The following is a 12,808-nucleotide window of genomic DNA, read 5'->3' as shown; positions in this document are numbered from 1 at the left end:
CGTTTGCATGTTTGTGCTTTGGAAACTTCGAGTGAAAATACTTCTTTCACCCCTGACCTTTCTCTGTGGGGGAAATGCAACTTTCCCATAAAAGGTAATTGGAATAAAAATAAAAAAGAGTTTCTAGCTCTTCTCAGCTTAATGCTTTTATTTGCATGATACTAGAAATGCAACACAAACTACCAGAAGGGAGGGGGTAAAATATGCCCCCTTCTCAAAGACTCCAGTGTTCCTAACAGATATGCAGTATTTCAGTGAAGGACCAGAGTTTTAGGATTTCTGATGGCAAGGAAACTTCAAGGAGTCTTCAAACCTCTTCATTTCTATCATTACCAAAATAAATATCCATACTGTCTATAATTGGCATAAATCCCAAGAAGCTTGTTGTCTGTTATGCTGTGTAATAAAATGGGCACTGAATCCTAAGCAAGTTAATAGTGCTTGGAGCAGCGATTGCTTCAGGATGATACTTTGGCTGCTAATTAGCACAGGAGTACAGGAGAGCATGGACGTAAGCATTTTCTAGTGATAGGGTAGTGGATCGAAGATCTCTGAGAGCAAATCATTATGCACATTCTTTCAGGGGGACCAGGGAGAACATATAAAGTAATCAGAATGATAAATCAACCTGCCATGTGGCTCATACTTCTGGCTGAATGTTCTGCAGGCAATAGAATATTTAAGACGTTAAAAATGGTAGCAGATGGAATTCGATTTGGGTCCAAACCAACTGCAGCCTCTGGTTCAGATATGCCTTGTTATAAAATATTCTCTCTGTTATGAGTGAAGATCAAGGGGTCGGGGGAGAAGACGCTATGATGAATCAGTGTAATTATTTATAGGTAACATTTTTGTAAAAACCCAATTTTTTCCAGATATCACTAGACATTTTAAACAATACTCAAATTGTGACCTGCTGACACTCAAAAATATGTGGGAATTACACAATGCTACATGTCAAAAAGATTTCAATTGCAAAGAAGTTATGTGGGAATCATTTATCTTTGTCCATATACCTGGACAAGACATGTCACTTTTGCTCAGGAAAGCTCTGAAACGGGTGAATAACTGAAAGGGATATTTCTCCATCCAATGACAAAATTGGGTTCAGATCAAGAAAAAGATGCTCATCAGTGGGTCAGCTACATGTCAAGGCAACTGTTTGTGGTAACATTTCCTTTAAGACCTGCTCCTTTCATTGATTTTTCAAAAACAGGTCCAAAGGAAAGTCATTCATTCATTTAAATACTAAAGCACGTATTTGTTTACTTGTTTATTCCATTTCCCTCATTGGAACAGAACTGAGGGAAGGCAAGGATCAAATTGGCCTTGTTATCTGCGGAATTCCCAGAGCCTGGAAGAGGGCATGGCTCAGGGCAGGCACCCTACAAATATTTATTTGAAAGAATGGATGGATTAATAAATGAACAAATGAACAGACATGGTCCTATCAGAATTCTGGAAGGTAACTGGGCCCAGTCTCTGCCCTCACGGAGCATACAGTCTCCTGGTAGAATCTCCTAGGTTCACCACACACAATCTGTGCCCTTCATAGGGCATCACTTATAGGATTGAGACTGTGCACCTGGAATAGGTTATAGAAAGGAAAGGCATTAAACAGGGAACCAGAGAACATAGGTCTTAAGCATGACTAAAGTTTTAAGCAGCATATTCTACACTGGGCCAATTTGTTTTTCTATAAACTTTGTTGAGATATAATTTACGTACAAGATCAGTGGCCAGTTTAAGGTCATTCTTTAAAAAAGATGTTTTTGGATCTGCTTTCAAGAGAAAGGAACATAATTGGTAAATCTAGAAGTTCTGCATGGAGAAGTTTTGCTTGGTGAAATTCCCCATAAGTGAGCCAGCAGCTGCCTTCAGGGTTTGGTGAAGGCCTCAGTGTCTGGAACCCAGGAGGTTCCTTCTCCCCATCTCTAGACACCTGTGCATAGCTCTTTCTGGCTGGGGCTGGGTGGGTGTGAGAGATGGTCGCTGAAACCACAGAGTTGGGTGGAAATAAATACAAAGGGAGGGTGAGAGCATGGGGTCTGCAAGCAGACAGACCTGATTTCAAATTGCACAGCCATCTCTCACCTGCTGTGCAAGCTGTCACAAGTTGCTGGGTGTCTCTGAGCCTGCCTCAGTCTCCTCATCGGCACAGTGGCATCTATCAGAGGAGTGTGGGGTTTAATGAGCTAACGCGTCTAAAGCACTTGCACCAGGGCTTGTATGCGGAAGTTCTCACTAGGCTGGGAACCTGCCAAATCTCTAATCCTTGGGATCTGTGCTCCTACCCACCATGTGACGTTGACTACCCCTTTTCTAACTATCTGCATGCTCCCCTCCGGGCTTCGCTGCCTTTAGCTGAGAGTTGTCATCCTGTGTTGTGATCCTCAGGCCTCGGCCGATTTGTCTGCATCTCCTACCTGGATTTTCAAGCTCTGGATCTCTTCCTGTTTGTCATCGATGTCTTCATCCGGGACGTGACACTTCTGCGACGTCACCCTCTCGTGCTGCCTGGTGGTGGTGGTGTCCGACAGCCTCTGACTCAGGCTGGCCACTTCGTTCTGCAGGCTAGCTATCACGGCGTCTTTGTATTGAGATTCCAGCTCAAAATCCGAGAGTCGGCTGACTTCTTTTCCCAGCAGCAGAATGATTTCATCCTGGGGGAGGCCCGACGGGACGTTACTAGGTGTGGGTCTCAGTGCAAGGCTGAGACCATTAAAAAAAATTTAGGAAAAACGCAGTGCAATTCTTTTGGGAAGGTGAGGGCAGCAGGGAGGGAAAAGGCAGACTTTCAATGCTCTGTCACTTGGAAAACCTCGTAAAGGCAAGAGTTTGCTTGTTTGGTTAGAAGGACACACACACTTGTATACAGACTGTCGTAGTGACGTTCATCCCTCACATGTAGTGAAGCCTTCCTCTCTCCTAAAATTGTACTTTCATATTGGGAACGACCAGCCCGCTTGGGAACCTTTGTTGCTAGAAAGTTTCTTTATAATATGCAGCTTAGCACCCGGGGACCTAGGAAAGGTATAGGTAGGAAAACAACATTCTGTTCAACCACATTCTGCCTATAATGAGGTTTTTTTTTTAACTTAAAAAATGTAACACATTCTGAAAGATTTCTTTTCCCTTTTCTCTCCTCGGGTACTTCCTGCCTCTTTTGGTTATTCACGGACAAGTTTATTCCAGGTAACTGAATCTGGAAAGTAAATGAGATAGGAATGGTGATTAATTTGTGTGAGCGCATGCAAACTTCGGGCTGGAAAAAAACTGGCAGCCTTTATCTGCAGGTATAATTAACCCAGTCCTCCATCTCCCCAAAAGTAAAAGCTCTGCAGCCAAATCATTTGTTAGGCACCCCCAAAATGGGGAAAAATATCCCCCAAACTTCTTATCAGAAGTCCTCAATAAAATGTCAGATAGACTGAAAAAAAAACCTTCCCTAATGTATTTTCAAATGCAGCTTCGGGATTTCTGCTTTTAAAGGCATCCCTGCTCTTCTAACAACTGTCCATTGGTTGGAAGGAGGTAAATGGGCATTTCTGGGTCGGCTCGTTGCCCAGGGAGCCACTCAGTCAGCCTCATGAACTTCCACCCTGACCTGGGGAAGAATGGGGTCCCAGTCATGGGGAAGCCTGTCTGACGTTGCCAATTGCTGCCAAGGGTCTTTCTTTGGGTCCTTGCAAATGCTTGCGGCAAGATTTCAAGGAGTAGCATCAAAGAGATTCTACACTCCTGGGCAGCCTCCCCTGTTTCACCCAATATGGTCAGCCATGTGCTTATTAATAAGTCATGCTCCGAACATTTATTGGGCAGCTACTATGTGCCAGGCTCTGTGCTGGGCACTGGAGTATGAAGAAGCCTGCAGAAGCCTAAAGCTGTGGTTTCTGCCTTCCTGGTGAGGACCTCATGCTCTTCCTTGAGGGAGTGCTCCCCCTTTCATGTGGTCTTGGTAGGACTGTCAATCACGTGCCCTGCTCTTTCCAGTCCTGTCTCCCCATATGCATGGGGCTCAAGCTGGTCAATTAGAGTTTTCCCAGATTTCACACATCCTTTACAGAGAGAGGTGAGCTTACTTCCTTTTGGATCATAAACTTTAAACCTATAGGCTTGTTTGCTTGAGTTTGTCTTTTCTAACACAGGAAGCCAGCCTGCTGTAGAAGGCCAACTCCAAGGGCACAGCGGGGAGAGATGGGTAGTGGGGAGTATTCTGACAACATCATTTAAGCTCCTGGATCTAGCCATGCCTGAAGCTAGTGGGCTTAAATTTCCCAGTAAAATGGGCCAATAAATGCTTTATGCTTAAGCTAATTTGTTTATTGTCACTTGTATTTGAAGGAACCCAGACAATTCAGAGCCCAAACGGCTTGTAAACAGAGAATACTATAAATGTGGTTGCATTGTATTTTCAGTTAAACTGGGGTGGTTTGAAAAAGGCTATAAATACTTTGCTGCTTTCTGTCATCAGGAGTCTATTTCCCCACTCCCTAAATCTGGACTGGCCTTGTGACAGATTCTGACAACAGAATGTGGCAGAAGTGATGCTGAGCAGTGTCCAGGCAGGTCCTTAAGAGGTTGTTCAGCTTCTCTTCTGGCTCTCTGGGGACCCTGAGGCCACCATGCTGTGAGGCAGCCCTGGATGAAGACCTGTGTGCAGACAGGCCCACCAATCCTGGCTGAAGTCCCAGACATGGGAGTGAAGCCACGTGAGACCACTGGCTTGGCCAAGCCACCAGGTGACCACAGTTGCCTGAGTGAGGCCAGGGGACACCAGCAGACCTTCCAGGTCAACCCACAGATTCTGGGAAATAATAAATTGCTGTTTTAAGTCACTAGGTTTTTGGGGTGGCTTATTACAAAGCAAAAGATAACCAATAACAACTTGCATGCCTGGCTTCTCACCTTTCTGCAACATGTCTCAAAGTCCGGTCCCAGGACAGGGGCATCGGAACCACCTGCCACCTCAAGCTGCAGACTCCCCTGCATCTAACAAGAACTCAGGGTGGCTCTGCTCCTCACAGACTCCGAGGATTGCTGCAAGCGCAGGCCCTGGTCCTTAAGGGAAGCAGGATATTGTAGGACTGCTTCTTTTAGGATAATTTTCACATGTCTAAGTTGGGGAGAAACCATTATGGACCCTGCCCAGGGTTGCTTGAATTTGCTCGTTCTGGCTCCCGTTCCTGCTTTAGTCTTAACTTCTCTGGTTCTTTAGCAAGTCCCTCTCCTGTTTGGTCTTCTCTGGCTTCAGCACTCACGTCTTCCTGCTAGGAAACGTGTTTCCCCCCCACACCTTCATCTCTCATGATTTGACTAATGGTTACTGTGTGGGAGTTAGAAGCACCAGCTTGAAGTTAACCAGACGTAGGTCTGAATTCCAGCTCTGCCCTTTACACTGTGCAACCTTGGGCAAGTTACTTAACCTCTCTGAGCTTTGGGTCCTTCATCTGTAAAGTGAGGGTGGTAAAATCTCCTTTGAAGATGGTGAAGATTAACAAGCTAATTAAATGTCAAGTGCGCAGGACACAGTCCAGCACACGGTAGGTGCTCAATACACTGTGGTCGTAGATGTTATTTGGGGTAAAATGAACAGTGACCAAACTTTTGGTTGAAAGTCCTGGGAATAAGAGGCGGTTTTGTGGAAGTTGTAAAAAAGGCTCTTCTAGGCTGCAGAGAATGAGGCAACGGCAATCCCTCCACAGGCCCTCTTGTTCCTGTAGCTCTGTGCTTCCCTTGAGACCTCTCACCTTATCCTGCGGGGGCAGGTCCTGGTCCACGTAAATCTCCCGGGAAGGTCCTGCCCTGGGAATTCCCTCGGCCACGGACCGTTCTGACAGTTGCCCAGCACTGGTCCACACTGACACACAAGACCAACAGAGAGCACAGAGGAGAGTGTGAGTTCCCCTAAGGTCGGGACGAACATTTGCAGATTAACCTACACATTAATGTCCTGCTGAGATTTACATTTTATGTAGATAAAAAATGACAGAGTGATGTATCTGTTCATTGAAAAGCAATGAAAGACTTACAGAAGCATTAGAAAGGGAGCGAGTACCTCCTTCCTCTTTTCTAGTGTTAACCGTGCTGGATTCACTTTAATGTGTCTCTTTCCAGACATTTTTTTAATGCCACATAAAAGCTGATGACCTTGAGCAGGTCATTTACTCTCTCTAAGCCTTAGTTTCCACATATATTACTTAGGGACACTAATGGTCTTTCGTTAATGGAAGATTAAACGAAGTGGTGGAGTACAGCAGGGGTTGGTAAACTATGGCTCTAGGGACAAATCTGGCTCTCTGGCTGTTTTTATAAATAAAGTTTTATTGAAAGACAGCTGGCCATTCATTGATATGTTGTCTACACTATTTTCCAGTTACAAAGGCAGAGTTGAGTAGTTGGGATAGAGACCATAAAAGTCCACAAAGCCTGAAGTATTTACTATCAGGCTCTTTATGGAAGTAGTTTCCTTCCCCTGACGTAGAGCATTTAGCACTATATATTAGCTATTTTTATTGCAATGATATCTTTAAAAAACAGAAGCAGGTTTATATCACAGAGATTTTTCTCCAGCTTGCTTTTTTACCTGCTAATGTATCCAAAACATCTTCCCGTGTCACTTTTTGTAGCTATACTGTGTTCTTTTTAGCGGTAGCATTGTGATCCATTGTACAAGTGTGTCTAAAGGTGTTTAACTAGGACTCACTTGACAGACATTTAGGTTTTCCTGGTGTTTTTTTTTCTTATTTACCTCCAATGTTATAAGGGCTGTTTATGTGCCTTTCAGGGGTTCTGGCATTATTCCATTTGGAGATCTCATGTTGTAACACATCAAATATATCACAGTTTATTCACACTGACCCTGAATAAATGTGTTCTATTTTTTTTGGTGTAGAAATCTTTGAAAAGATTTCTCTAATTTTGCTTTTGAAATCACTTGGTTCCAAGTGGTATATTTTAAATTTCCAAGTGACTATGATTTCTGGGCAATTATTGCACATGCTTCCTGTGAAGTGAGAGATTGAATCAATTGTTTTCAAAGGCAATTAAACATGAACGAATGCTAACATTAACAATTAATGAAGTACAACACGTTTGTGAACATTTATTTGAACACTTGTTCAATGGGATTCTGCGTTTTTTTATCTGTGCATTTTAAGCCAATGATTCCCCCCACCCTCCACATCTCAAATATGTTTATGGACCCCAGAATCCCTAGTGGAAATAGCCAGTGGCCCATGGTGCCTGGGGGATGCATGGCCTTTCATGTTGAATGAATGGCCTCAGATAGTGATTCCCAGGCCGAAGCAACAGAGCCTGAAATCCTGACCACCCTTGCTGGCTAGGATTGCAGGAGAGTCCTGATTCTGCTCTTTAATGGGTTGGGTTTCTTATTTATTCCTTTACAGGCAATAAAACAAACTGATCAAACAAAACTCAAAGAGGGAAGGAACAAAACCCTTCTCAGTTACAGGCAAGTCACCTTCTCTGTGGTGGCAGTGTACCCCAAGTTGACACCTGGTGTGGCCAGACTTGGGTCAGGTCCCCTCCCTGCCTAACAACAGCGATTGCTTCCTGTTGCTCTTCTTATGTGATCTCCAGACACGTTTCTCCAGACCACGTAAGCCACACTGACGGAGCTGGAGCTCACCCCACCCCGCCTACCACACAGCCTCAGCACTCAAGGCCCCTCCTCTGGATGCTGTGCCCTCCCCTCTGCATTCAGTGGGTGTCACTCCCTTTCTGCACTTGGCTTGAGTGTCGCTCCCTTGGGGACACCTTCCTGATCCCCCAACTAAGTCAGGTCCGACTGTTATGAGCTCAAGGGCCACTGGGGTACCTCTCCTACCCGGTGTTGTCATGGTTACCATGTAGCTGTTGTTCTGTGATTGGTTGGTAACGTCAGTCTCCCTGGCTGGAGAGTAAGTTCTGTGGGTTTGGGGACCGACCATGTCTCAGTTGGTACCCCTCAAAATGAGTTTACTAATCCTCTGTGACAGGGGTGCGGAGTGGGGCCTGGGGAGAAAACCCTCACCCAGGCTCACCGCTGGGAATAGGCCAAGCCCCCCTGGGAGCCTCCACTCGCCTCGAGGCTGTTCCGTACATATCAACAGGGAAAGGTGCCCAGTGGGCCTGTTTGCGAGACCAGAGGGTCTGTTGGCACCAGCGGGGCCTCCTCCCTCCGTCCTGCCCAGCTGGCCTCTACTCATAACTGATGACTCACGAGGGCTGGTGGGCCGCCAGCACTTTCCTTAGGCGAGCAGCAGCGCTCACAGCCTCGCTGAGGTGGGGCTGGTACTGGCCCCGTCCAGACGTTGGGAGGCCAAGGCGCGGACAGACTGGGGCCACACGTCTGGTTCGGGGCAAGGTCAGGGTCAGGGTCAGCCATCATGGGCTCTGGTCCTAAGGTGAGGGGTGAGTGAGGGATCTAGGAACCCGGATCACCCTGACAAGCCATCAACAGCAGTGCTTTTAGTGGACTACGCCCCTCGGAGCGTCTCACTCCCATTGACTGCCCAGGACTGAGCTAGATGATCCGCTTGGTGGTTCTAGCGGCAGCCTGATGACACAGTGAAGGTGACTGTCCCGGCTTGCCCGGGGCTGAGGGGCTTCCTGGGATGGAGAGCTTGCAGCGCCATAGCCAGCAAAGTCCCAGGCAGCCCGGATGACGTGGTCTCCCTAGAAGTAGTTGAGGCAAGCTCCCCACCCGCCCACTTACACACCCACTTGGCTTCCTGCCACCGTGGGGAGGCCTGCGGCTCTTCCAGGCAGGAGGACTCGGGGAGGAGGCCCTGCTGGTGCCGGCTGGTGCTCTGCTGTCAAGTCAGGAGGCAGCAGCCTCACGCCACCAGGGACCGCACCTCCCAGGAGCTCTCGTTCTGTGCCATGTGGGGAGCAGGCCCTGGGCTGGGCCCAAAGCACCAGGACGGCGGCTCTCTCTCTCTTTCTGAAACAGTTTTCCTCCTGCGTCTCCTTCCCCATATCTTCTTGAAGACAGCTGCCACTGGAGGTGGCCGAAAAGGGAGGTGCTGAATAGCACAGGGGGCAGCGGAAGGGCTGCGTGGCGTTTCCCTGAATTGTTTAGGCAGCTGCTATTCTTTCCTCCACTTGCCCAAAGTCCACGACTAGAAGGCCCTCCCCTGAAGCCCACTTCCCCCTCCTCACCACCTGGGGTCCTGAGCACCTGAGTCCTCACTGACTAGAGCAACGCTGTCTGACAGAAAAATAATGTGAGCTACATGACACAGTTTAAGATGTTCTCATTGTTACATGGAAAAGGTAAAAAGAGTGAAATTAACCATAATAATATATTTTGTTTACCCCAATATATAAAAAATATTATCATTTCAACATGTCATCAAGACAAAAAATATGGAGACATTTTACGCTTTTTCTTTTGGGAAATAAGTCTTTGAAACCTGGGGTTTATTTGATGCCGATACTGTGTCTCCATTTGGGAGCCAGATCTTCCAGGCAAATACTGGATTTGGATTTGGATTTCACAAAAACTTATGGTTGAAAAAGATTTGTGTACCCAAGATGTTCCAGGCATACTTAAAGTCTTTCGGTAACTGAATCAGGTATCAATTTTAAAATTTGAATTAATTAAAATTAAACATGTAGGTCCTCAGTCACACCAGCCATATTTCAGGTGTTCAGTAGCCACAGGTTGCTGGTGGCCACGGCATCAGAAAGCACAGAATTAGAGCATTTTCCCTCTTGTTCTTCTTTACCTAATACCTCCCTTCCTGCCAACTTATATAGATGGATTTTTTTTTTTAAGGAATATGGGAGAAGTGAGGTTTAAAAAACATGGCACAGGCTTTGACTCTAACATCCAGTTGAATTCTGGAGGCCCCTGTGGTGCATTAATGATTGTTACAAGGCCTGTGCCTTACTTTTTAAATATTCAGCATAGTCTTTTTGATGCTGCCTATGTGCGCGTTGCTCAACTTTCAACCTAGGGTCGGTCAGCTGCCCTAGTCAGAAGTCTCCACGCTGGGTGGCCGGGCAGCATTAATCAGAGGGGCCGCAGTCCAGAGGCAGCCGTGACACCTGAGGCTTTCCTAATTAACAGATGGAAGGCCACACATGGTTTTTACTGGTAAAAAGGGTGGCCTGTTACTTGGTAGGCTGAATGTTAGAATCAGGCTCCCAGGGGTCAAATGGAGGAAGGTATGGCCTGTGGGTCAGCTGAAGGATTGGGGACTCACCTTTGTGCCCTCAGGGAGGGCCCTGAGGTCTGGCCCTAACTGGGCTGGTGTCCAGGCTTGGGTTAGACCTCTGCTGTCTGGTGCCATCTCTAGGGGTAACTCCAGATGCCTCTGTAATGTGGGAGTGACTGCCTTGAGTGAGCTTTTTCTGCAGGGTGACGGCCAAGTCCTTAAAGGACAGAGAGCCTGGGCTTCATCAAAACTACAGGATGGGCTATGTGACATTCAGGATCCCTTTGCTGCTGAGGGTGTGTTTACTGAAAGTCTTCACAGGCGTGAAATTTGCCCAGAGACTCACTTTCCTCGTGCCCAGGCTGGGAGGTGCTGGAAGTTACCCTCCCCTGCCCCCAGCGCCGTCACCGGCCCCTGTTATCTGTCAGGGAGAACCTACTGCCTGTGTATGGCCAGACTGGCTTGAGTCAGTTCAAAACAAACCCTCTCACTGTCAGATCATTTGGAGGTCCCAGGGGGGAGAATCCCGGTGGGAGGACAGGCCAGCTGGGGCAGGGGGATGAGGAGTGGGGACAGAAGCACTTGAAGATTTTCAAGCAGCAGCTGTTTGCCAAATGGCAGGGAAGTTACTCAATATTTACCAACCCACCAGTCGCCCTGGTGCTTATCAGATTATCACTAGTCCTCATCAGGGACGGCACTGTGTACCTCATCCGGGTCTTTGGGATTTGAATCGGTTTCTACACATTGTAAGTTGTAAATACAAGTTCAATAACAAGCATGGGTAGATAACAATTTAATTTTGAAAATTAAGTACTTATTGAGTGTCCACTCTGCACCAGGACTGTACTCAGCATTCACTGGCAGGACCCTATTTACTCTTCATGACCTAGTGAGGTAAGTGTCATTATTACCACTTCTATTTAATAAATGGTGGATCTGCTGTACAGAGATATCGAGTCACCTGCCCAAAGTGGTCGGTAAGTGGTAGAGCCAAGGTTTGACTTTGTTTGATTCGAGCCTGTGCTCTTAACCGTTATGTGGTAAATTTGATGACATGGGAAGATGTTCATGATATATTAGTGAGTTTAAAAAAGTGGATTACCACTGTCAGGTTTGAATGATTCCATCATTATGAAGAATATACAAATCAAAAAAATTACCCCACGAATTTTCTGTTCTTAGTAATTCTTTCTCCCCAACCTTCCACAGCTTTTGAGAATTAAGATTCAGCCCCGGAGCTGAAGTTTCATTGCCTATGGAAGGGGAGAGGTGAACACTAAATGGGGGACATGTGGCAATGTCTGGGAACATTTCTGAGCATCACAGCTGTGACAGGGCGTTGCTACTGGCATTAGATGGTAGGGGCCAGGAGGTTGCTAAACATTCTTCAGTGTGCAGGACAGATCCTACAGTGAAGAATTATCTGGTCCCCCAAATATCTGGCTGAGACCTAAATGTAGGTTTGACCTACAGTAAGTCCTTGGTTTTCAACTGGAACTTTTCAAGTCTAAAGCAGGGGAACAGTCTAACAGCAAAACAGTTTTATTTGAAGAGCCTGGCTTTGTTAAGAGGGGAAAGGTTTTCTCAGAACCCTCAAAATAGGTGTTTTCTATCAAGAGTCAGCCTCGAGGACTGGAGCATAGGGCTGACTCCAAAGCATGGAGTAGACAGGCCCAGAGTCTGACACCAGGGAACTTCCCATCACACAGGGAAGCAAAAGCCCTTCTCTGTAGGCTGGAGAAACAGGTGGTGAAATCCACTGATTACAGTAGAGAAGTTAAAATGGCTAAGAAACAAAGGAAAGAAATGGTCCATGTCCCCAAAATAAGAGAATGGATAAAAAAAAAACCTGTATATATGTTCATACAATAGAATATTCCTCAACAATCAAAAGGAACATATTTGTGATATATATGGCAAAATGGATGACTCTCAGAAATATGCTGACTGAAGAAAGCCTTTCACAAAGAACATATACCAGACATTTGAGACTCCAAAACAGGAAGATCTAAACCATGGTGGAACAGGTATTCAGAAGAGTGGCTGCTTATGGGGGTGAGAATTGACTAGGAGGACATGGGGAAACTTTTTGGGGTGATGGTATTGTTCTACATCTCAATAGAGATTTGGTCTCAGAGTACAACTACCAAAACTCAGTGAGTGCAAACTCCAGATTTGTGCCTTTTGTTCTGTGTCAGCCAGTCTCCAAGATGGCCCTGGTGGTTCCTGTCCCCTGGTACTCACACCCTTGTATTGTCCTTTCTGACAGCAGACAGACTTCGTGATAGTCAGCTCAGGCCGCCGTAACAAAATACCTCAGATTTGGCATAAGTAAGAGACTTATTTTCTCACAGTTCCAGAGGCTGGAACTCCAAGATCAAGGTGCCAGCAGGGTTGGTATCTCCTGAGGCTTCCTCTTTCCTCGGTGTGCAGACGGCCACCTTCTCAGTGTGGCTTCCCGTGGCCTTTCCTCCACATGTGGTCATCCCTGTTGTCTCTCTCTCTTCTTACAAGAATGCAAGGCAACCTAAATTTGGGCCCCCCCCTGAGGGCCTCATTTTAACTTAATTGTCTCTTTAAACACCCCACTTCCAAATACACTCACTTTCTGTGGTACTGGGGTTAGTGCTCCAACATAC

The 12,808-nt window shown here is 46.4% G+C and overlaps 1 protein-coding gene across 1 annotated transcript in view; it reads right to left on the bottom strand.

The window, feature by feature from the left end:
* Nucleotides 1-12,808, bottom strand: part of FHAD1 (forkhead associated phosphopeptide binding domain 1) — a 115,041-nt gene that overhangs the window by 70,558 nt on the left and 31,675 nt on the right. Inside the window, exons 5-6 of the mRNA XM_036914302.2 lie at nucleotides 5,751-5,860; nucleotides 2,427-2,663 (exon numbers count right to left, since the gene is read on the bottom strand). Coding sequence (XP_036770197.2) covers nucleotides 2,427-2,663; nucleotides 5,751-5,860 — 347 coding nt within the window. The remainder of the gene's footprint in view (nucleotides 1-2,426; nucleotides 2,664-5,750; nucleotides 5,861-12,808) is intronic.

The sequence above is a fragment of the Manis pentadactyla genome, chromosome 4, assembly GCF_030020395.1.
Source record: "Manis pentadactyla isolate mManPen7 chromosome 4, mManPen7.hap1, whole genome shotgun sequence".
NCBI lineage: Eukaryota > Metazoa > Chordata > Mammalia > Pholidota > Manidae > Manis > Manis pentadactyla.
Note: the sequence above shows the minus strand (reverse complement) of the source record. Positions and strands in the feature narration are given on the sequence as shown.